The sequence below is a fragment of the Marmota monax genome, unplaced genomic scaffold (assembly GCF_021218885.2).
Source record: "Marmota monax isolate L192 unplaced genomic scaffold, Marmota_monax_Labrador192_F-V1.1 WCK01_AAM20220418_F8-fsc00042, whole genome shotgun sequence".
NCBI classification, from domain to species: Eukaryota; Metazoa; Chordata; class Mammalia; order Rodentia; family Sciuridae; genus Marmota; species Marmota monax.
In genome coordinates, this window is record NW_026693008.1 from 13711005 (window position 1) to 13737010 (window position 26006).

The window sequence follows — 26006 nt, forward strand, 5'->3', positions numbered from 1 at the left end:
TTCTAGAATCACCTGTTTGCTGTTTTCATATGGTAACAGTATAAATTTGCTAATTTTCTAATCTCCCTAGTTCTTAGGGCACTCATCAAGAAATTCTGGACCGAGAAATTTTATATATGGCTAAAATAAGCAATACATGTAATTAAATCTTTTACTTGTCTAACCTCTAAAAAGGAATTACATTTATTTCTTGATATTTGTTTATATGAAATGGGTAGGAAATAAATCAATATTTATGAAAGTGTCTTTAAAGTACATTGGGGTGCCTTATTGATAAACCTATGATTATCATCATTTATTCTCTTTTATATTGCCTTATTATACACAAGAAAAATTGACATAAACTATTAGCCCAGTCAGTTAAGCATATCAGAAGTGGTAGACCCAGGAAGCTCTCTGGGACCACAGCAACAGTAAGAGCCTAAGGAAGTTTCTTTTTGAAGAAGTGCCTATTGTTCTGGCTGAGGTATTAAGAGATATCACAGTCAGACCCTGAGCTTTGAGATTATATTTGAAAGGAGTCCTAGTTTCACCCTGCATGACCCAGCTGTTGGCCTAGTTGTATAGTGATGGGGATGGAGGGAGATCATCAAGATTTTCTTAGTGTCCTTTAATCTGGACCTCCTGGCTTTCTTTTTTTTCCCCCATGGATACTGAAAACTATAAGGCTTCTTGAACTACCTTTGATTGAATTCCACAATCAGGGAAGTTCCTGAAGTCTGCTGGCCCAGGCAGCCAATTGCCAGTTTGGTCTTAAATTTGGTCATGGTTTCCAACACATTTACTGATCAATACTCTTCTTGGGGGACCTTTGATGTTAACAAGCCATCCTTTTATTCTAGTATCATGGTAATAAATATGTTAATGTTTGTAGAAGTCCAGGAATCTCGTCTCAGAAACACAATACCATTATTGTATAAAATGTTGTTTCTGATGTTGAAAAAATATGTCAGAACCTGTGGGCATTTGTGGGAACATGGAAAGCGAGAGGGGAGCTGAATGAATAATGAACACCCCTCATACAAAAGTAGCAATTTTTATGGTGTTTTGTACTACAAAAATTTCCCAGAAATCTTTTTTTTTTTTTTTTTTTGGGGGGGGGGGGTTGGCTGTTACTGGGGATTGAACTCAGGGGCACTCAACCATTGAGCAACATCCCAGCCCCATTTTTATATTTAGAGACAGGATCTCACTGAGTCGGTTAGCGCCTCGCCATTGCTGAGGCTGGCTTTGAACTTGTGATCCTCCTGTCTCAGCCTTCAGAGCCACTGGGATTAAAGGCATGCACCACTGCGCCTGGCTCCCAGAAATATTTTTTGCAGCCAAGTGCACATTAGTTTGTAAGTAGCATTTAGTGCTTTTTTTTTATTTTTTTCAGTCTGTTTTAAATTCGATTTTAATTCCATTGCCTACCACAATGCCAGTTATTCATTAAAATTTAGTTGTTTGATGAATTAATTAATAATAGGCCTCTTACATCTAAGTTATGAAGCCTCAAAACCATTAGGAAAATAACACATTCTAGCCACAGTGCTAAGTGAATCCTGACTTTGCCATTTATTTGTAATATGTCATTGGGCAAATTGCTTAACTCTTCTGTGCTTTAGCATTTATTTTCCTCACTTATTAGATTGGGAAAAACTGTCTTCATAGAATTATTGTGAAGAGTACATACAACAACATACATGGACCATGTTCCATAGTGGGAATGTAATATGTCAACCACCATAATGAAGACACATGATGGTAGTGGTGATGGTTGATAAAACCAAACCTATCTATTGAAGAACTTTCATTACTAGAATAAAATTTGGGGATTTTAAAATATTTCCTACTTTATCATTTAGGTAATGAATCTTTTCCAATAAATAATGCATCCAGATGTCAGGAAAATAATTTTAATCTATGAGTGTCATAGAAAGGCTAAAATCTGTCAAAATGACAGATACTGATTCTCCACAATATAGCCTAGGGGCTAAGGGCGAGGGCAGGAAGAGAAAGCTGTAGAAGAAAAAGAGGTTTGAGATTTGAGTGTGCAAGAAGGATGGTGGCTATGCAAATACTGCTAGTAATTCTTTCAGGTGCTATCAATGAAGATGGGTCCGAATTTCCTTAACCTTGCTTTATCTAAGATGACAGAAACCTCAAATTTTTCCTTTTTTTTTTCTATATGATGGGCAACTTTTGTTAATGAAATAGTATTTTTATCAACACCTATTGAAAGATTTTGCATCTTGATTTTAAGAACAGACCCAAGTTGAATTAGTCAATGATTACATATAAAGAAAAATCATCCAATTAGAGCAGGCATATTTTAGAAGAACTTCTAAGAAATAATCACCATAACTCTAAATGGTGATTATGTTTTTCTTTTATAAGAGTTTTACAATTTTCTTAAAAATAATGTGTTTACTGACATATAATACAAACATTAGGTTATATTTTATTTATTGTATGTGAGTATGCTTTGTAATCTTTCTAATTAGCTTCAGTGTCTTGACATAATTTTCCCCTAAGGGAAGTTTATAAATTTTTATACCTCACTGTCAACTTTTAGAGCTACAGAAAGGAATTATATATAAGTAGCCCATTTTTTTCTCTCATCAAAATGCTTTATCCAACTTCCTATGCCATAATTTTCATATTTTATTATTTCCCTTTTAAAAAACCAGCAAAGCTTTATTGAGAATTATCATATAGTCTCTTCACGTTATTCATCTAGGATTGGGAAAATAATCTAAAGTAGACTAAGCATTCATCATGAGATGTAAATAAAATTATAATAACAGTAGTACATTTTTTTCTGATATATTAATCATTTCAATCAATTTATGACTTTTTCCCCTGTGGTACTGGGGAATGAACCCGATGATACTCTACAACTGAACTACATCACCAGCCCTTTTTATTATTTTTATTTTGAGATGGGATCTAAATTGTGCAGGCTGGCCTTAAATTTGCAATCCTCCTGCCTCAGCCTGCCAAGAAGCTGGAATTACAGGCATGTGCCACCATGCCCAGCAACTATTTATTCCTCTTTTGAAAGGATAATAAAGAGTGGATCAAACTGCAGTTCTCTATGTACTTGAAATCACCCGTCACCCGCCACAAAAAAAAAAAAAAAAAAAAAAAAAAACATTTATGAAATTCATGGTTTACACATGCCTGTAAACCCAGCTATTTGGGAAGCTGAGACAAATTATAAATGCAAGGCTAGCCTGGGCAACTTAATGAGAGCCTGTCTTAAAAATAAAAGGAAAAGAGCTTGGGATATATTTCAGTGCTCAAGCATTTCTTAAAAATATTACTAACATTTACAAATCCATGTTTGGAATGGGAATAACACCTGTCAGGAGTCAAGTGTACAAGAGCAACCATGTGGTGGAGCATAAGTTCTATGGAACAAATACAGTGAAAGATAAGACTTGGACAGACAGAAGACAGTGTCCAGGTTTGGGACTTCTCTGCATGAAAATGGATGGTGGTAGCAGAAGGAATTTCTAGAAAGTAGAACCAGTGGGAATGACAAAGGAGCCAACAAAAGATCCAACTGTCAAGGAAGAATCCTGGCTGGTTAGAATGAATGGCAAAGAGGTGAGAATCAACTTTGAAGAGGCCTTTAAATTAGGCTGCCTCCTCCACCTGAGAATATCTCCTACAGCCTCCTATATCCATGATGGAAAAAGATTATGAAGGTTGTTCTTAGAAGCCAAGACTTTCTAAAAGAAGAAGCAGTGGTAGTGTTTCCTGCCTCAGCTAGATCACTCCTGTCAGTTGATATGACATATGTTTTAGCTAGATCAGCCTTCAACAAGCATGCACATGCAAATAGACTGGGGGAAAAATGTTTTGATTTGACCCTTTACCAAGTGATTTCAATCACATTTAGAGCAAAGATCAGAGTTTAAGTTAAATCTCCAGCCACCTTTCTGAAGCTAAATTGGTAACACACAGTTTAATTTAGAATAATATTTGGTATTCCATAGGCCAAGGGCTAATTAACTTAGTGGGTTCATGCATTATGTGAATTTATATGAGTTAGCCTTAGTCTAAGAAAAGCTGGTCCCTGGCTCATACTGTAAATCAAGCAATTATAAAGATGTACCATTTGTGTTAAGGGGAAAACAGATTCTGTTAATTTTTCTACCTGTCATAATTCCTAAGTAACATTTATTTTCATTTGAATTGTACATCTAAATAAACTGGATTTGGCTTAGGAAGGCTTTCATGTACCTTCATCTGAACATTTTGCATTAATACGCATCATCAGACTTTTCTAAACATTATAAAGTAGATTAAAATAAACACTCCCTTTCTAGGACAAGAGAGAGACCCCATGAGAGTAGACCTAAGCCACAATAAACTAATAATGCATTTTCCCACCCGACTGTGTGAAATACAATGAGCCTTGATCAACCTTAACACAAAAAGATGTGCTCATTAGTCTTTGGTTAAAAAATAAATAAAAAATGTCACTTGGTTGTCTGGAAAGAGGATCTGCACACTAATTACTTATGAGTTTGTAGTCATTTGTGTTTACTAAACTTAATTTGTAAAGCTCATAGAAGTATCTCTACTTCTGTGTTCAAACAACACTATAAAGAGTTTGTATGTTTGCATAATTTGATACATGGCAAATGTTCTAATTAAAATGCTGATTTTTTTCATTATATGATGCAGAGAATTAATTTGCAGATAGTGGGACCATGAGTTAGCATAATCTCATATTTTTGAGTTGATTATATTGTCTCTTTTTTTTTATGTATCCAGCAACCAGTTTGATATTTTTTATTGATTTTTTTTTATATATGTGACGGTGGAATGCATTACAATTCATTTTACACATATAGAGCACATTTTTTTCTTATCTCTGGTATATAAAGTATATTCACACCAATTTGTGTCTTCATACATGTACTTTGGATAATATGTTCATCACATTCCACTATCATTTCTAACCCCTGCTCCCTTCCCTTCCCCTCCCTCCCTACTCCACTATGAATCAGTCTCCTTATGTCAGAGAAAACATTCAGCATTTGTTTTTGTGGGATTAGCTAACTTCACTTAGCACTATCTTCTCCAACTCCATCCATTTACCTACAAATGCAATTATTTTATTCTCTTTTATTGCTGAGTAATATTTCATTGTGTATATATGCCACATTTTTTTTTATCCATTCATCTACTGAAGAGCATCTAGGTTGGTTCCACAATTTAGCTATTGTAAATTGTGCTGCTATAAACATTGATGTGGTTGTGTCCCTGCAGAATGTTGTTTTTTAAGTCCATTGGGTATAGACTGAGGAGTGGGATAGCTGGGTCAAATTGTGGTTCTATTCCCAGTTTTCCAAGGAGTCTCCATACTGCTTTCCATATTGGCTGCACCAATTTGCAGTCCCACCAGCAATGTATGAGTGTACCTTTTTCCCCACATCCTCGCCAATACTTATTATTGTTTGTCTTCATAATAGTTAGAGATGATGAAAATTTTTCATATATTTGTTGATTGATTGTATATCATCTTCTGAGAAGTGTCTGTTTAGGTCCTTGGCCCCATTTATTGATTGGGTTATTTGTTTTTTTGGTGTTAGTTTTTGAGTTCTTTATATATCTTAGAGATTAGTGCTCTACCTAATGTGTGAGGGGTAAAAATTTGCTCCCAAGATGTAGGCTCTCTACCCATCTGGCAGATTGTTTATTTTGATGAGAAGAAACTTTTTAGTTTGAATCCATCCCATTTATTGATTCTTGATTTTCTTTTCCTTTTTTTTTTTTTTTTTAATTTGTGGTGCTGGGGACAGTGCCTGTGCATGCAAGGCAAGCACTCTACCAACTGAGCTATGTCCCCAGCCCTGATTCTTGATTTTAATTCTTGCGCTATAGGAGTCTTATTAAGGAAGTTGGAGCCTAATCTGACATGATGAAGATTAGGGCCTATTTTTTCTTCTGTTAGAAGCAGGGTCTCTGGTTTAATTCCTAGGCCCTTGATCCACTTTGAGTTAAGTTTTATGCATGGTGAGAGATAGGGGTTTGATGATATTGTTTCTTGAAACATAAGACATAAAACCTGTTCCATTATTATTTTGTTTGAAAAGCAAGTATTAGTTTTATTTCACAGCATCATTGAAAAAGGGAAGTGTTCTACTATAGCAAGAATTTGTTTCAGTCAGGCACAGTGGTGCATGCCTGTAATCCAAGCGCTCAGGCTGAGACAAGAGGATTGCAAGTTCAACACCAACCTCATCAAAAGCAAGGCGCTAAGCAACTCAGTGAGACCCTGTCTCTAAATAAAATACAAAACAGAGCTGGGGATATGGCTCAGTGGTTGAGTGCTCCTGAGTTCAATCCCTGGTATCCCCCCAAAAAAGTCTGTTTTAATAGACTATAAACTTTAATGGAGGTGAAATTACATATGAATCTTCATTATAAAAGGATTCCTTGAAGCATAACAGTCCTCTTTTAGTTGTTGTAGTAATTAATTTACCATTAATAAGCTTATAATAATAAATGCAGAGGGACAAGATAAGTTGATACAGGAATTTAAGCAGAAATGATTGAGGCTTCTTCTAAGATGATAACATTTTGATTGGTAATTTCAAGAGACCTTTCCTAATTATAAAAAATAACAAACATGAGAAAAGTTGAAGAGAACAAAAAATACCCATATATGCCCATTAGCTAGATTTAACTATTGTTTTATCATATTTCCTTTTTCTTCATTTTCTTGTGTGGTGGTGTGGACATACTAGGGATTGAACCTAGGAACATTCTATCTCTAAGCTACATCCCCATCCTGCTATCTCCCTCTCTCTCTCTCTCTCTCTCTCTCTTTTTTTTTTGCCTTAATTTTTGACCAGGGTCTCACTAAGTTGCTGAGGCTACAATCCTCAGCCCTCCAAGTCTCTGGAATTGCCACCATAGGTATATACCACATTGCCTAGCTTGCCATATTTTCCTTTTTTTTTTTTTTTTTTTTTTTTGTACCAGGGATTGAACTCAGAGGCACTCAATCACTGAGCCACATCCCCAGCCCTGTTTTTTGTAATTTTTTTTAATATCTTCTTTTTATTTTTATATGATGCTGAGGATCGAACCCAGGGCCCCCCCGCACATGCTAGGCGAGCACTCTACCGCTGAGCCACAATCCCAGCCCCTGTTTTTTGTATTTTATTTAGAGACAGGTTCTCACTGAGTTGTTTAGTGCCTCACCATTGCTGAGGCTGGCTTTGAACTGGCAATCTTCCTGTCTCAGCCTCCTGAGCTGCTGGGCTTATAGGCATGTGCCACCACACCTGGTTTTTCTTGTTTTATCACATGTAGAAATTTATTTTTTATTTTGTATTATTTTAGATGTTAATGGACCTTTATTTTATTTATCTATCTATATGTGGTGCTGAGAATCAAACCCAGTGCCTCACACTTGCTAGGTAAGCGCTGTACCACTGAGCCAGAACCTCAGCCCCAGAAATTTTTATTTTAACTTTTTACTTTGACATAATTCTAGACTTAAGAAGAGTGCAGTAAGAGAACAAAGAATTCCATATGCTTGTTCAGATTCTCCAAATATTAACATTTCACCCCTATCTGTTGTTAATATTTTAATCTTTCTTTTCTTTTCCCTCTCTTCTCAGCCTGAATCATTGAGTCAGTTGCAGACATTATAGCCTTTATTCCTAAAAACTTCAATACATAGTTCCTGTTTCATATGATTCTCAAAATTAAGTAAAAGTTAACAGTGAAATATGCTACTATTCTCAAATCTTATAGACCTTATTCACAATTTGAAAGCTATCTCAATAATGTATTTTATGACAAAAGACAATCCTGCATGATACATTGCATTCGATTGTCCTGTCTTTTTTTTTCTCCCTTAGCCTAGAACAGTTAGTTCTTCAGTCTTTTTTTTTTTTTTTTTTTTTTTTTGGTGTGTGGTGCTAGGGATTGAACCCAGGGCCTTGTGCATACAAGGCAAGTACTCTACCAACTGAGCTGTACTCCAGCCCACTTCAGTCTTTCTGTTTCATGAAATTGATATTTTTCAAGAGCACAAGACAGTTAAAATGTTCTTCTGTTTATATGTTTAATGTTTCCTCATAATTAAATTCATGTGTTTTTGGCAAGATCAACAAAGTAATATTAGGTATTATTATATCAGGAGATACCTGATATTGAATTGTGCACTAGTGATATTAACTTTGAGTATATGATTAAGGTATTGTCTCCCTGGTTTCTCCAGTATAAAGTTGTTATTTTCTATTTTTAACTATTTCTTGTGCAGAGCTATTTTAAGACTATGTAAAAGTCTAACCCCTCAGACTTTTTTTTTTTTTTTTTAATTTTCTCAGTAATGGTGATTGAATTTGAGTCCTCACACATGCCAGGCAAATACCCTACCATTGAACCACATCCTCAGCCCAAATTCTCAAACTTTTTTTTTTTTTTTTTGGTACCAGGAATTGAACTCAGGGGGCACTCAACCACTAGGCCACATCCCCAGCCCCTTTTAGTATTTTATTTAGAGACATGGTGTCACTGAGTTGCTTAGCACCTCACTTTTGCTGAGGCTGGCTTTGAACTCACAGTCCTCCTGCCTTAGCCTCCCAAGCTGCTGGGATTACAGGAGTGCTCCACTATGCCCAGCACCCTCTAAGAATTTTAACCACTTAGTTTTAGCATCTACTAATGATTCTTGCCTGATGAATCATTACCTTAATAGTTGCCAAATAGTGATTTCTTAATTTTATCATCCCGTCTATGTGTATTAGCAAACTTTTTAGTATGTCTTTTTTTAAGTTTTCTCATTTATTTATGAGTTATAATTTAATATATTCTGTCATAAACTCTGTTATATACTCTGTCACTGTCATTTGCTTTGATGCTCAGCTTGTCATATATTTGGCTAGTAGGAGACATTTGGGTTTTGGGGATTTGGGTTTGTTTTTTTGTTTTTTTGTTTTTTTTACATAACCCAGTCCTTCTTTTATCTCTTTCTCACTTCTGGCCCAAAAGTTATTTTAGGTTCATCTTGTACTTTCTCTCTCTTATCCCTAAAATCAACCATTTCTTCAGAGAACTCTGGTAGAAAATGGTATTTAGAAACCAAGATCTTTAGTGTTTGGTGTCCTCATTGCTACTGGTGTGTCATTTCTTCTAAGCCCACTCAATAGACAGACTTAAGAAATAGATGTGTAGGGCTGGGAATGTAGCTCATTGGTAGACTGTTTATGTAGTATATACATGGCCCTGGATTTATAATCCCCAGCACTGTGAACAGGAAAAAGTGGGGAGGGGAGGAATAGATGTGGGTACATATTTATATGCAACCTCCATGTTTACATGTATGTTTATTTACATAGTATCACACAAATCCATATTAATTTTTTAATATCTTTATTTTGTTTATTTATTTTTATGTTGTGCTGAGGATTGAACCTGGGTCTCACACATGCGAGGCGAGCACTCTACCGCTGAGCCATAACTCCAGCTCCCCAGCCCTTTTTTATTGTGAAACAGGGTCTCGCTGAGTTGCTCAGGGACTCACTGAGTTGCTGAGGCTGGCTTTGAACTTAAGAACCTCCTGCTTCAGCCTTTTGAGCCTACTGGGATTACAAACGTGTGCTGCCATGCTTGGCTCCACTGTATAGTTCTTTGATTGTTTTTAGAATACACAGGAAATAGATTCATTGGATACAGAGTCATACACCTATATAATCCTAGTGATGCAGCAGGCTAAAGCAGGAGGATCACAAATTCAAGGCCAGCCTCACCAACTTAGCAAGGCCCTAAGCAACTCAGCGAGACACTGTTACAAAATAAAAAATAAGGGCTGGGGTTGTGGCTCAGTGGTAGAGTACTTGCCTAGCACATGTTAGGCCCTGGGTTCAATCCTCAGCACTACATAAAAATAAATAAAATAAAATCATTATGTTAATTTATAATTTAAATACATGAATGAATGAATGAATGAATGAATATAAAAAAATACAAAGAACTGGGAATGTAACTGAGTGGTAAAGCATCCTTGAGTTCAATCCCCAGTACCCCCTCCCATTAAAAAAAAATTATTGAATTATTGGCCAATGTTTCTGTGGAAAAGAAAGCCATACGTAGGTCTGCTTGTTTTTTTGTTTTGTTTTGTTTTGTGTTTTTTTTTTATGTTTATCAAGTTGGAGCAGTAATCCTTGACATGGGACCTTTACCTACTAGGGGACATTTGGCAATATCTGAAGACATTTTTATTTGTTATGATTCAGGGAGGTCTCCTGACATCTGGGTAGAGACCAGGGAAACTACTAAATATCCCACGATGCACAGAGAAGCCACCACAGTAAAGTATTATTCAACCAAAAATATCTGTAGTGCAAAGGTTGAAATTAACACAGCTAGGAAAATATTTACTCAACAGTTTTAAGTAGGGTTTGTTTGTTTGTTTTTCTTGTCAAACCACTTGAAAGTAAGATACAGGTATCATAACACTTGTTTCTTTTCTTTTTTTTTAATTTATTTTTTAGTTTTAGGTGGACACAATATCTTTATTTTATTTTTATCTGGTTCCCAGGATCAAACCCAGTGCCTCATGCATGCCAGGCAAACACTCTACCACTGAGCCACAACCCCAGCCCAACACTTGTTTCTTAAATACTCCTGAATATTAGGGTACTGCCTTACATGATGACTAAATCCAGAGACATAGACCAGGACCTTGCAGACTTCAACAGACAGTATGGAAAGAGTTGTCAAATAAAATTTGTAGCTGGTATGACAGTGTCTCTGCCACTAAAAAATTTCTGCTTGTGTTCCCCACCCTGACCAAAAGAGCTTTTGAAATACAAATTGATAGATTGACTAGCATAAATGAACCCAGAATCAAAATTTTTGACAGGGAAAATAGAATGTGACCTATGAGTATGAAAATACATGCATATAAGTAATATCTGAGACCTACTATAATTTTTTTTAATTTTTTTTTAGTTGTAGAGGGACACAATACCTTTATTTATTTATCTTTATGTGGTGCTGAGGATCAAACTCAGGGCCTCACACATGCTAGGCCAGTGCTCTACCACTGTGCCATAACCCCAGCCCCATGAGACCTACAGTAATTGAATTGTGAAAAAATATTCTCAGATCTATTTTGAAGGACCAAAGTTTTTATGGCTGAAGTACCTGTAAAATAAAGTCATTCTCAAATAGAGTGCAATAGAAGAATATGGCTTGCCTGATTTGTTTATCCATCAGTAGCAGAAAGATTTAATAGAATGGAAGATGAGCAGCGAAACCAGAGAGGAAAGTGGTTAGAGGAAGTGTCATATTTGAGATGTAATGCTAGATTTAATTTATTTCAGTAAAACCACTTATATCATTAATAGTTCAACATATATTGATCTGTTATGTGTGTAGAGTTGGGGAAATGGTGATGATGAAGTAGGCTCAGTAGAACTCCCAGCCCCAGTTTTTATTTTGTTATATAATTGAGATAATGATGCTAAACTCTTTTCTTTTTTCTATCCTTCCCTCCTTCCTTCCTTCCTTCCTTCCTTCTTTTTCTTTCTGTTTCTATGTTTCTTTTTTTCTTCTTGAAGAAAAGTTTATTTTGTATTTCTATTTCCAGTTAAGGTCCAAATGAAATTTTTCTGACTTATCATAAGTTTTAAAATCAGTGAATGGCATTATGCCTATTTTATGGAATTCCAGTCTTGTATCAGCAGTACATGAGTGAAATATATCACTTAATATATATTAATATATGTATTTTTAATTCCATTACCATGAATTACTAATATATATGTGCATAATCATTTTGTTTGTTTATATAACTGTATTTGTATTCTTTCTCCAGGGTAAAATGACTAAAATACTTACTATAATTTTTTATGCTTACTATAATTTGCTTCTAAGTTTTATTTAACTCAGTTGTGCTGTTATTTAACTATGCATGTCTAAATATGAAAAAAGATTGCCAGTCTTTGATTGTAGAGATTGTTGTGATACTAACTCTTGCTTTTAAATTAAACATGTTTCTGTCAGATGACTTGCAGGGTGCGCAGTCAGAAATTGAGGCAAAACAAGAAATTCAGCATCTTCGCAAGGAATTGATTGAAGCCCAGGAGCTAGCTAGAGCAAGTAAACAAAAATGCTTTGAACTTCAAGGTGAGATCAAGATTACTTTGGTTTGTCAGGGGATGTGAGGAGGCAGCTCAATATGGCTAGGTGGCCCCAATCTTGGAGTCCAGAAGTGTGGGTCCTTGTTCCAGGTCCACAATTTTATCATATATGTATGTGATCTTAACCACTAGTTTTGGATTTCAGGGCATTTTAGATTTCAGATTTTCAGATGAGGGATGCTCAACCTGTGCAACAAAAGGAGAAAACATAAAATAAATCTAAGTTTTAGTTACATGTAACTTTAGATACTCAGTACAAAGACAAGGGAAATTTATGTTCCCTCTGATGTTTTGGTATATTCTTCAGTAAATAAGAGGAATCAAGCAAGATTATGGCATAGAATCATCTAACATCCAGGCCACTTTCTTTCCTAGTAACTTACTTATCAGTGTCACCAACCAGTAGAGTCTCTGCTGTTTCCCCAGAGCTTGTACTTATTCACAGTAATTACCTTTTTTGTAGTTAATTAATATCATGGAGCATCTTAAAATGAGAAAGTGAATGACCTATGGAGTTCTCATGTTTTCTAAGATGGTCTTCCTGATCAGGAAGAAAATTAACATCCCAAGAAGAAACTGGAAACTTCTTATTATTATTCCCTGCTTCATAAAGAAATTGGTATCTTAAAGATAGTGACCTAGCTCAATGGAAGAGTACTTGCATGGCATGTTTGTGGCCCTGGGTTTGATCCTCAAAACTGTCAAACAAAAAGAAAAGAAAAACAAAAGAATTGGCAGTGTTCCTTTAACTTGAAACTTTTTGAATATCCAGGCAGTGTGTGTGTGTGTGTGTGTGTGTGTGTGTGTGTGTGTGTGAGAGAGAGAGAGAGAGAGAGAGAGAGAATATGAGCGGGAGAGCAGGGGGTACTGAGGATTAAACCCAGAGGGACTCTTATCACTGAGCTACATCCCCAGCCCTTTTTAATCTTTTGAGACAGTGTCTCACTAAGTTGCTGAGGCTGGTGTTGAACTTGGGATCCTCCTGTCTCATCTTCCCAAATCATTTGGATCATATGCATGTACTACCATGCCTGTCCAGGCTAATATATTTAATTACAATGAAACTATATTTATCTGTAAGCAACAGTTTAGTTCGGTGCTTACTATGTGCTTGGCAGTAAACATGAGGATTTTAAGACTATTTTAAAAAATATATATATATTTAAAATATATATATAAAATATGTTTTTTAAATATAAGCTAAAAATGGATGATTACCAGTTATGAAGAATGCTTCTTATGAAGAATACCAGATACTGGGCTGGGGCTGGGGCTCAGTGGTAGAGTGCTCACCTAGCATGCGTGAGGCACTGGGTTTGATCTTCAGCACCATATAAAAATTTAAAAAAATAATAAAATAAAGATATTGTGCCCACCTATAACTAGAAAATAAATATTTAAAAAAATACCAGATACTATCTTAGTAGTAGGATGTCTAGAAACTGTACTACTCCATACCTATAATCCCATTGACCCAGGATGAGGAGGCAGGAGGATTGTGAGTTCAAGGTCAGCCACTGCAATTTAGTAAGACCCTATCTCAAACTTTAAAAAATAATAAAAAGGACAGGGGATGTAGCTCAGTGGCAGTGTCCCTGGGTTTGATGCCTACCACCCAAAACAACCCCCCCCCCAAAAAAAAAAAAACTCATTTGAATAGCTTTATTATTTACTACTGTTTTGTGTTCCTGGAATCTTTGAACTGTCTAACTACTAATACTGATAATACTTATGGCTTAAGTATTAATACTGTTGTTTGTTTCAGTAAGCTTTAGGAGAGTTTCTTAGGCATTTTCAGCTGCTCAATTCTGAATACTTTAATTCATGAAATTAGATATACTGTGTTTTTACTTTTAGCTCTTTTGGAAGAAGAAAGAAAAGCCTATAGAAATCAAGTTGAGGAATCTGCTAAACAAATACAAGTTCTTCAAGGTATGGAGCATCCCAAGGCTATTTGAGGTTGTTATTGTTTGTTTTTAGTATTCAAAAGGAATAGAAAATAAAAGTACAGAGGGTCCCCATTTGTTATGGCTTTGGTTCTTCTTTAGAACCTGACAGAACTTGGCTCTTGGAGCTTTTTTCCTTAAAGAAGATATAAGGGAAGATTCTCCAGTAATCCATTATTAGACACCTGGAGTGGAAAGAGCAGGGGTGAAGATTTGGATTGGGTAAGACTGACAATTTCTGGTTTATGCCATGAGTTACTAAGGAGAAAGCTTTGGACAGGAAATCTGTCTGAGCTACACTTGTGCCTCTGCACTTTTATATTGCTGGTGTCATTTTATCTAATAATGCTCAAAACACACCTATATTACAACATGGAATAGAACAATGGTTTCTGTACTGCCTTTGTTGGTAATGGCTGCTCTTCACACATACCATTTTGCTGTCTCTCTGGGTTATCACAGGGTCATTAAAGAAATCACCAGGATGACCCCTGCCTGCCAAATGTCTACTTCAAGCTGAAATCCCTGGTCTTATAAAGCTATAATCCTGAGATAACCCAGGAGAAATCTTCCTTTCCTGTGTCAGTGTAAAATTCCTAAAGCAAAATTAATCTGCCTTCATTATCAAAGAAGGAACCAGTATTATTTTAAAACTTTAGCTGAAGAGGTAAAGTGAGAAGAAATTAAATAGACAAGGAATAAAACTTCAGAAGAGATGGGGAACCATTATGTGAGCCATTTGATATTTACCCAAAAATACTCCATAGAAAAACTAGTTTTTTGAGTCCTGTTATTTTTGAAGTGGGACATTTGAGTTATTTAAATTTTTGAATTTTATTATGGTCAAATTAGAATTTCTAGGGTAGGTTGTATATATGTTTTAAAATTGAAAACTCTTTAAATTCTTACTGTAGTTTAATGCCATTTATCCTTTAGCTCATGTAAATTGATTTACATCTATATTTCCATCAGATAGCGTGTATGAACAATTTTCAATAAAAGTTCCATGACAGTGCTGCATTTATCTTAAAGCTATATTGCCCAGGCATCATTGACTGCCCTCTAGTGCCAGCTTGTATATTTTGAAAATTTATCAGCAAGACTTATCTATTGCCATTGTACCTTTTAAGATTTTGAACCTGTTACTTCAATCTTTCCTACAAACTTAAAAGGTCTATTGTCATCGTTAGTGTTTATGTTGCAACCTCCCTCTCCCCAAGCCCTAAGTCCTCTTAAATTATTTTATTATCCTTTGGAACTTTTTGTATTCATAATTTCCTGTTGTTATGGTAACCAAGACTAGTATGCTGGTTCTGAGCCAAGTATGACTTTATACAGATTGTTTCCAGGCTGGGTCATCAGGGCACAAGATCTGATCTTTTAGAAACACACCTCTTCAGTTAGAGATAAAATTCATTAATTCTGTAAGTTCATTAATTCAACCAATAGTTTTTTATTGTTCGCACTGCCAGATATTTGGGATAGAGCAGTGAGCAAAACAAAGGCCCTTGTACACATTATCTTTTGTATCTTCTAGTACAAAAGATAAACAGTAAACAAAAAATATGTAATGTGTTATCCTATAAGAGCTTTGAAAGAAAATAAAGCAGAGTAAAGGACTACAGAATGAAGTATAGCTAATTTTTAGATAAGTCATCAAAGAAGACCTCTTTAAGGAATTTTTAATTTAAGGAAAATTTTAATTTAAGGGACATTTGAACAGAAAAATGAATCTTCTTAACATCAAATGTTTAAAGCTTACCATTTGACCAAGCAATTCCACCTCCATGATTCATGCTAAGAACATTATCAGGATTGCATTATGAGCAGGATTGTATGTAATGATTAAAAATTGAAAGCCTAAAATGTCTAAAATGAAGGATTAGTTAAATAAATAACAGAGTAACTATTTTTGTTGAAAGATTTTCATCAGCTGGAGGATATAAAACATAATATATATTTAGTGTTATATATATTATGACCCCTCCTTAATGTTTTTGTATTGCATATAAAGATGTAAGAATAAGCTGGAAAATACCAAAAATGTGAGAATTAATTTTCTCTGTGTGGGGGAAATAAAGATCATCCCCCCACACACACTCTTGTATTTTGGCATTTTCTGCATCAAATGTGGATTGTTTATATAATTTACTCAACAGCAACAGCTCTGACAGGTAGGCTGTGCAGTAGCAATAATCCTTTATTGGGTTATTTTATTCTTAATAAGATATTCTTAATAAAATCATTTTCTGTGGACTAATAAAATAATAGATAAATATACTTTTGTAGGCCAGCTGCAGAGGTTACACATTGATATTGAGAATCTCCGGGAAGAGAAAGATGGTGAAATCACAAGCACTAGAGATGAATTGCTTAGTGCCCGAGATGAAATTTTGCTGCTTCATCAAGCAGCTGCAAAGGCTGCTTCTGAGCGGGACACTGACATTATTTCTTTACAAGATGAGCTTAAGAAGGTGCGAGCTGAGCTTGAGCGGTGGAGGAAAGCCGCATCTGAGTATGAGAAAGAAATCACAAGTCTGCAGAACAGTTTTCAGCTTCGATGTCAACAGTGCGAAGACCAGCAGAGAGTGGAAGCAACAAGATTGCAAAGTGAGTAAATATTTTATTTACATAAAGCTCTTAACTCCTGACAAAGATAACATTATAACTTAAACAGAATAACCAAGCATGTTTTTCTCTTTGACAGCAATCAATTATATGAAGCAGTATAATGGGGTTATAAATATAATCTTATTCTACAAGTTATACAATAAATTGCAATTTTTACAATTCTGTACTATACATTTAAAAATTATATAGTATTAAAAATTGTCTTTACAAAAGTGAAGTAGAAAAAAAATACTACTCGAGTTCAAGATGATGGAACTTCCTTGAGGTATAAATGCAAAGTAACAAGAATCAAAAAAATAGCTGTGTAGGGCTGGGGTTGTGGCTTGGTGATAGCGCTTGCCTGGCATGTGTGAGGCACTGGGTTTGATTCTTAGCACCACATATAAATAAATGAATAAAATAAAGGTCCATCAACATCTTTAAAAAAAAATTTTTTTTAAAGCCATGTAAAACTGTACATGCTTTAGTTGGGGGTCGGGGAGTATGTTCTCTAAAATATTTCCTTTTATCCTTTGAATAATAATAGAAGTTATGTTTCTGTATTAATAATATGTTTTGGGACTATTTTAGGTGAACTAGAGAAGTTGAGAAAGGAATGGAATGTATTGGAAACTGAGTGCCATTCTCTAAAAAAGGAAAATGTTTTGCTGTCATCAGAACTGCAGCGGCAAGAAAAAGAATTGCACAAGTATGCAAAAACTCTATTTTAACTTAAAAATATTTGTCTTAAGGGTTGGGGTTGTAGCTCAGTGGCAGAGCACTTGCCTCACACGTGTGAGGCCTTGGGTTTAATCCTCAGCACCACATAAAAATAAATAAGTAAATAAAATAAAGATATTGTGTATATCTACAACTAAAAAATATTTTTTAAAAAAATTTGTCTTAAATTTTTATCTAAATTAAATATAATTTTGATACTTAAATACCTTTTGGGAGCAAAATGTTCAGCCAAACTCTGTTTGGGTTTTAGCTGGGTAACCATGCCAATAAATAAATACCTCTTCATATTTTTCTTCCACCACCATCATTCTACATATACTTTCCTTTTGGTGTAGTCATGGAATACAGATTCATTAAATGTCCTCTCCTCGCCAAAAAACAAACAAACAACAAAGGTCTATAATTAGTCATTGAACTTGACCTATAATCAACTAAATCTTTCAAGTATCCAGTACCTTACAAGCAAACTGATAAATGCAACGGCTTTACACCAACAAATTAAGTGGAGTCCTATTTTACCACCAACATTTGCCATATTTAAATAAAATGCAAAATTGGTTTCTGTAAAATGTGGTCCATATTAATTAATGTTAATTTTTAAATCAATGTTTGTGTTCTAATTCAGAATTATAAAAATTAACATATTTCTTTTTGAAGTCACTCTTAATTAATTTCAGCTCCCTCCTCCACCACCCAAAAATGGAAATCACTCTCTTATTAACTTTTGTTTTCATTCCTAGAGAGCATTAAGTTTAGCAAAAATAAAAAACAAACCTTAGAGGAAAATAATGACAGTACTAGCTGTATCAGAAAATAATGTTTTTTTTTTTTTCCTGTTTATAAAAACAATTGTAATGTTGATTATACATTTAAAACATTAAGAATTGCTGGACTCAGCAGCACACATTTGTAATCCCAGCAATTTGGGAGGCAGAGGTAAGAGAATCACAAGTTCAAGGCCAGCCTCAACAAAATAATAAGACCCTGTCTCAAAATTTTTAAAAAAATAAGATAAAAAGGACTGGGGATGTAACCCAGTGACAAAGTAAATAAATAAATAAGAACTAACTAACTGAAGGTACAAGAGGTACTGATTTCTTCTCTGCAGTTCCTCCTTACAATGCCATGAATTTGCAATATAAGTATCTATAAAGCACTTTTATTTTCTCTTCTAGTGTTATAACTTTTCCTTAATCTTTTCATATACTTTTTGTGTTACTTTTTGAATATGGGAAGATAATTAATAATAAAGAATAAAACAGATGTTTGTTTATAACATGTAAAAGTTCATAAAAGCTCTTCAAAAATATGAATAGGACATAGCCAGGTACAGTGGCACAAGACTGTAGTCCCAGCGGCTCAGGAGGCTGAGGCAGGAGGATCTCAAGTTCAAAGCCAATCTCAGCAAAAGCAAGGTGCTAAGCAACTCAGTGAGACCCTGTTTCTAAATAAAACTCAAAATAGGGCTGGGGATATAGCTCAGTGGTCAAGTGCCCCTGAGTTCAATCCCTGCTACCAAAAAATAAAAATAAAAAAGTTATTTTATACACACACAGTTGTGTGTATAAAATATATTATTTTGAATATTATATATAATATTTACATATTAAATATATATTTATTCATATATACATATATATGAATAAGACATAATAAAGGCCAAAAACACAAATATTTATATTTATATTAATATATACATATATATGAATAAGACATAATAAAGGCCAAAAACACAAATATTTATGTGTGTGTGTGTGTGTATGTGTGTGTGTGTAAGAGAACACATTTGGACAAATTATTTGGTATAAAATGTGTGTAAAATGATGCACAGATATCAAAGTTCTTCATGTTTAGAAAACAGTAGGAACTTGGTAAATCCAGTTAGGTTGATATTCTAGCAAGCAAGAAATAACAGTGTTCAATTATTAGTGTTGATTATTTTAATTATTCTTGTTTTAGAAATATTGATATTTTAAAGAAAGTGTTGAAAAACAAGTCTGCAGACTCTTTGTGATTATATGGCCTAAAAATACTAGGCTCCAATCAAGCATCATGACATATCTGTAGTCCCAGCTACTCAGGAGGCTGAGGTAGAGGATTGCTTGAGTCTAGACGTTTGAAACTGTGGGGAACATAGTGAAGCCCAGCTCAAAAAAAGGAGCAGTCAGGCATGGTGATACATGCCTGTAATCCCAGCAGTTTGGGAGGCTGAGGCAAGAGGTTCGAGGCCAGCCTCAGCAACCTAGCAAGACCCTCTCTCAAAATAAAAAGTAAAAAGAACTGGGGGTGTATCTCAGTGGTAAAGTAACCATGGGTTCAATCCCCAGTTACGTCCTCGCTCAAAAAAAAAAAAAAAAATCCCATAAAAGAAGGCTACCTTCTAAATACTACTTAAATTCTGGGGAGGCTTACCAAATAAATTTAGAGAACTACATCAGAAATTTTAAGAAACAGAATTAATCTATCTTATATACTCTATGCAAGTTTATTCAGATGACCAGTGATCTATTTTTCTGAATCCTAGGAAAAGGAGCTACTACAAGGTCTTATATGCCATTGAGTTCCTAGCTGTATTACCCTGACATCATCAGAATCACCCCTAAGAATCTATCATATAATCTGATATAGTCAGGATAGAATTTATACTGTATCATATCTCAGTTACAATATTAAATCTGATTCTGATTCTTATGATCCATTCTGAAAGACCATACACTGTCACCTTAAAAACCTTACCTTTTTGTTGTTTGTTTGTTTGCAGTACTAGAGATTTAACCCAGGGCCTCAGACATGCTAGAAACCACTGTACCACTGATGTGCATCTCTTATTTTTAATTTTGAAATAGGATCTCAGTAAAATTGCCCAGGCTGGCCTTGAATTGTGATCCTCCTACCTCAATCTCTGGGATAATGGGTATGCGCCACCAGGCCTGGCTTGAACAAGGAATTTTTATTTACGCATATCAAGCTATTTTCCTCATGTGTAAATAATATTTTTATACCAAATTATAAAGTATTTATATAATTTAAACTTCAGAAATTATTGAGTTCAGCCCTCTTGTTTGATATTGAAAGACATTGACACTTCCCTTTTGTTATTTGTATCTGTATAACATAGTACCTGGCACAGGTCTAAGCACAAGAAATGTTTGTTGAAAGAATAAAATGTGGGGCTGGGGTTGTGGCTGAGTGGCAGAGCACTTGACTAGCATGTTTGAGGCACTGGATTCGATTCTCAGCATCACATATAAATAAATAAATAAAGATACATCAACAACTCAAAAATATTTTTAAAAAAGAAAGAATAAAATGTATTGCTGGGGATGTGGCCCAGTGGTAGAGCACTTGTCTCACTGGATTTGATCACCAACACTGCAAATAAATAAATAAACAAAGAATAAAATTTACCCATTAATTGACTTGCTCAACATCCCACCGTTAAATAGTAACAGAGCCAGGATCTAGATACAGCTTCATAGTTCTTTACCCCATGCATTTCTCCCAGTTTGATGTTGCTTCTCATTTGAGCAGGTTTATCTTTATAAGATGATAGTAACACCAAGCTTTTAAGTTCCTTCCACCCATAATATTTGCCAGGTACTTAAACATACAAGAAAGTAGTTGAAATGTATATATTCTTTTTCTAGGGAAAACCTACTTCAATCTTTTAATGATATAATTAATATAATTTTATAAAGCAAAATATATAATAACCTCCTGTTTTATTTATTTATTTATCTGTTTGTTTGTTTGTTTATTTATTTTGCAGTGCTAGGGATTGAACCCACAGGCTACCACTGAGGTACATCCCCAGTCCTTTCATTTTTTATTTTAAGAAAGGTACTCACTGTAGCTCAGGGATCTGAGGCAGGAGAATCACAAGTTCAAGGCCAGCCTCAGCAATTTAGCAAGGCCTTAAGCAAATAGTAAGACCCTGCCTTAAAATACAAAGGACTAGGGATGTAAAGGATGTGGCTCAGTGATAAAGCACCTCTTAGTTCAATTCCTAGTACCAAAATTTAAAAAAATTTTAAAAAAGAAAAAAGGACTCACTAACTTGCTGGGGCTGGCCTTAGACTTGAGCTCCTCCTGCTGCAGCCTCCAAAATCACTAGGATTATAGGCACGCACCACCACTCCTGGCTTCTATTTTTAAAATTTCAACCTTTATATATTATTTGATTTTAGCTTTCAGAGTGTTTTAATGCTTTTGATTTATTGAAAAAGTCTCATTCTGTTTTTTAAACTTCCTTCCTCCTCTGAAATCCTGTCTCACCTAGTGAAATATTTAAGAACTTGGACTTCTTGCTGTGTCCAGTTTCTACCTGTGAGTAACTGTTGATATTTATGTTGCAGTTCTCAGAAGCAGAGTTTAGAGCTTACCAGTGATCTCAGCATCCTTCAGATGACTAGGAAAGAACTTGAGAACCAAGTGGGATCCTTGAAAGAGCAGCATCTTCGGGATTCAGCTGATTTAAAAACTCTTCTCAGTAAGGCTGAAAACCAAGCAAAGGATGTACAGAAAGAGGTAAAGCGAAAAGACATTATGAGCCCAATTATGGTTGGACTTAAAGCCAAAAGCAAATCAGATATCCATGCTAGTTAGAATTAAAGGGCAATGGAAGTCCATTACTTGTCACAAAGTTGACACTTGAAGCATCCCTGCTTGATGATTTCTACCTGTATAGCATGGTCCGTGTATAGAGAATATATTAGTAGGGCTTGGTCTCAAAATTACAAATATATAAAAGTACAGTTTGATTTTTTCTTTACCAGTTGATCCATTGTTTATCTTGCAAAGAGATTATCATATTTAACTTAGAATTCTTTTGGAAAGCAAGCTGGGGCCATACTATATAATGATGGGGTTATGTCTGAGTGAAACTAGCCTAAAAAAAATTACTTATAATTTACCTCATACCCAGCCTGCCAAACACACTTTCTAACTTTTTACTTTCTCCTTTCCCCTTCTGCACAAATATGCACACTCAATTTTCAAGGCATTTGCTTAAAACCTTGATTTGGGTGACTTTTTTTAAAAAATCATGTTAAAAAAGCTGAGGAGTATCTTTGGAACAGAGATCCTACCCAGCTTCTTCCTGAGCAACACAGGTACCTTTCCTTTAAGTTGACAAAGGGGCAGTAAGACCTGTGATCAATCCTGCTGGTCTCAGATCACTCTCTGCATTGTCTCTGGCCAACCCAGGGAATAGAAAAGGCTGATAAAACTTATCTGCTCATCCGGGGACCACCCCAGCTATAGACTCACTTAAAGGAAAGATGCTTTATAAATAAGAAAAAAGTTGAAGACAACTTTTTGTCTTTAATAATGAATTTTCCCAAAATTGTTTTTTGAAGATCTGTTTAATCAATGCAGTTTTTCTTTGTGCTTTGCTTTCCTTGTAGTATCCTGAATTTTGAAATGGTTACTGTTCTTCTGTTTTTGTGTTTGTTCCTAAAGAAAAAAAGTGTAACTTTATTTATTTTCATGTAGGCATATTGATTTTGTAATGTGTCTGTCTTTACCTTGCTAAGGATATGTGTTTTAGGAGAATTATAATTTTTGTTTGGAACACAAATTTTGTGCCAAAGTAAATATCCTAGTATTTAATACTGTAAGCACTTTGTGTCCTTCCAGTCCATATGCCATAATTCTTTGAAAATCTGGGAAGAATGCTGTGGTTGGAAGGTGGTTCTATTGTGTGTTACTATGGATGCATTTAACCATTTTGTCGCATTATTTGTTCGCCTGTTTTGGGTCACTGAGCAATCAGTGCAAAATGCTTTAATTGTTTCCACAAATGGCAGTGGCATGTTGTCACAGTGTCTAAACTGTTGGTAGTCTGGATTGCATTAAATGCAGCACATTTAAAAATATGTCTGAGCTTGTCAATATGTTTCCTATTTTCTTGTTCACTGTTTTCCATTGTGAAATGATGTGTAGCCATCATATTCTTTGTACTTGTGAAATTGCTCCTTCTGTTTGTCCTGATTTCAATGTATTAGATACTAGTCTGTAACTAAATGTTCTTTTCTGAGGTTCTATCTCTGTGTAATCCACTGCAAATTAATTACCTTTTATTAATATACATCTGTTCCCTTTCAACATTTTCCCTTTATTCTCCTTTCTCTCAAAATCATACTTAATATTAATATGCATAGTATCATGATTATGTATCTTTACTGTAACAGGCCAAACTATTACAAGTTAAGCAAAGCCCAGATATGATTATTTTTATGAAGAAGAACCAAAGGTATTGGTGTAATATGTAATATGTCCCTCTTAATCAAGACTGAGCTCATTTCTCACCTCAAAGTTAGAAAGCAAAACTGGGCACAATGATACACATCTGTAATCCCAGCAGCTTGGGAGACTGAGGCAGGAGGATCCAAAGTTTGAGGCCAGCCCGTACAACTTTTTGAGACTTTATCTCAAAATAAGGGGAAATAGCTCAATGAAAGTGCACCTCTGGGTTCAGTCCCACTATCACCACCCCCCAAAAAAAAGTTTAAGAACAAGATGGAGCAAAAAGTGATATCCAGGCAAGGTGTGAAACCACTGCTGCAGAAGGTGCTGTGTTCCATTAATTAAATTTTTATATATGGCAGTTGTCATATGAATGAATATCTTATAAGAAAATAGAAAAAAATCAATTTTAAATTTCAGTATTCAGAGAAAATAATGATCTATCACCTCTATATTTGATTTTAGAAAGCATCTGTATATTTTAATTTAATAGGAACATCTGTAATTTAAGAGTTCCTAAAACATTGAGCACGTGTCTACTCTGCAAAGATTCTTGAGTTTGTCAGGGCTGGGATGTGGCTCAGTGGTATAGCATGTGCCTGACATGTGTGAGGCCCTGAGTTTAATCCCAGCACTGTTTACAGAAAAAAAGAGAGAGAGTTTGGCTTCACCATCCTGCTGTTTAAGCCAGTCCTCCCCACCCACTCCCCTGCTAGAGGTGAGCAGGAAGATCTTTCTGAGCTGCCTTCCTGTGGTTCTGCTTCATAACTCCTGGAATAGAGAAATGATTAAATCCTTTGGTGTAAAGGGCAGTCTGGATGCAAGAATGGTGGAAAGGGAAAGTAAGGGAAAATTTTATTCAAGAAAGCATTTTTACTTATACTTTATTAGTCACTGTTAAGAATCAGTTCATGGATCATTGAAAATTGATTACGTTCTAAGGTACAGAAACTGGTCTAGGTTCACTGACTTTGCCTTGGCAGCCTGCCTGTAACCTTTCTGCTTTCAGGAAGAAGTCCACAGACCTTCACATCAACTGGAAAGAAAAACTGTCATAAAGCCTGTGAATTTTACTCCTGAGTTCATTCTCTGGCATACTATTCAGGCTTATTCTGGGAACATTGTAAAGTAAAAGGGAATTTCTTTATATATGAATATTTTAGTTGAAGATGGACACAATATCTTTATTTATTTTTTTAAATTTTTTTCTTTTTTTAGTTGTAGATGGACACAATATCTTTATTTTTATTTATTTATTTTTATGTGGTGCTGTGGATCGAACCCAGGGCCTCACACGTGTGAGGCAAGCACTCTACCACTGAGCCACACCCCCAGCCCTCTTTATTTATTTTTATGTGATGCTGAGAATCTAACTCAGTGTCCCACACATGCAAGGCAAGCACTCCACCACTGAGCTACAATCCCAGCCCACAATACCTTTATTTTATTTATTTTGTATATGGTGCTGAGGATCAAACCCAGTGCCTCACACATGCTAGACAAGTACTCTATCATTGAGCCACAACCCCAGCCCAAAGGGAATTTCTTTCATGTCTTTCTTACACCTTTCTGGGAATGTCCATGTTGACCCTGACTCTTGTTCCCTCCCATCTCTATTAATTACACATTTTTATCCTTATTGAACACAATGATGAGTTCTAGTCGCTCTGAGGTATTTGAATTTTTCAGAAGCACCATTCTAAAGGTGTCCTTTGTTGAGGAATTTTAGGGCATAGGTAGAGAGGAACTAGAAACCCTTCAGCCTCATAGCCATATTTCAGGAAGAGGAACCTTTCTGACAATCTATACCCATTGTGTATTTATTTTGTAGTCCTTGTCTTTCTGTCTTCCTTCTGAATCATTCAGAGATGGCAAAGGGGGCAGTGGATACAGAGACAAAGGCATGCCCAACAGAACAGTCTTCTCTTTGGGAGCCCAGTTTGTATGTAAGATGCAATATCTAGAAGTGGAAACAGTTTAGAAGACCAGCTTTCTAGGGATATTTAAAGTAGGGGCAAACAACACTATATTACATTGGTCTCACCTGTTTTCTAGGGATAGTTTATCTGAAAGTCAGTCATATATAGCTATGTATTACATATTTTATATGGATATAAGTTTATATTATAAACGTTTGAACCATGTTCAAACTAGAAAGTGGCATTTTCTCTATAGAAAAATTTCTATTAGAAACAAAGTTGTTAAAATCATTTTTTTAAGAGAGAATATCTTTTTTTGTAGATGGACACAACACAATGCCTTTATTTTTATGTCGTGCTGAGAATCGAACCTGGGTCCC

General features: G+C 35.2%; 1 protein-coding gene across 32 annotated transcripts in view; it reads left to right on the forward strand.

The window, feature by feature from the left end:
• The window catches only part of Slmap (sarcolemma associated protein), a 155559-nt gene that overhangs the window by 123423 nt on the left and 6130 nt on the right, over window positions 1–26006 (forward strand). For 22 of the 32 annotated variants that reach the window (XM_046452768.2, XM_046452763.2, XM_046452773.2 and 19 more), the window contains 5 exons: window positions 12028–12150; window positions 14022–14096; window positions 16400–16720; window positions 17312–17429; window positions 21817–21988. In XM_046452768.2, the coding sequence (XP_046308724.1) occupies window positions 12028–12150; window positions 14022–14096; window positions 16400–16720; window positions 17312–17429; window positions 21817–21988 (809 nt within the window). The remainder of the gene's footprint in view (window positions 1–12027; window positions 12151–14021; window positions 14097–16399; window positions 16721–17311; window positions 17430–21816; window positions 21989–26006) is intronic. The other 10 variants (XM_046452784.2, XM_046452786.2, XM_046452792.2 and 7 more) reach the window with 1 other exon arrangement.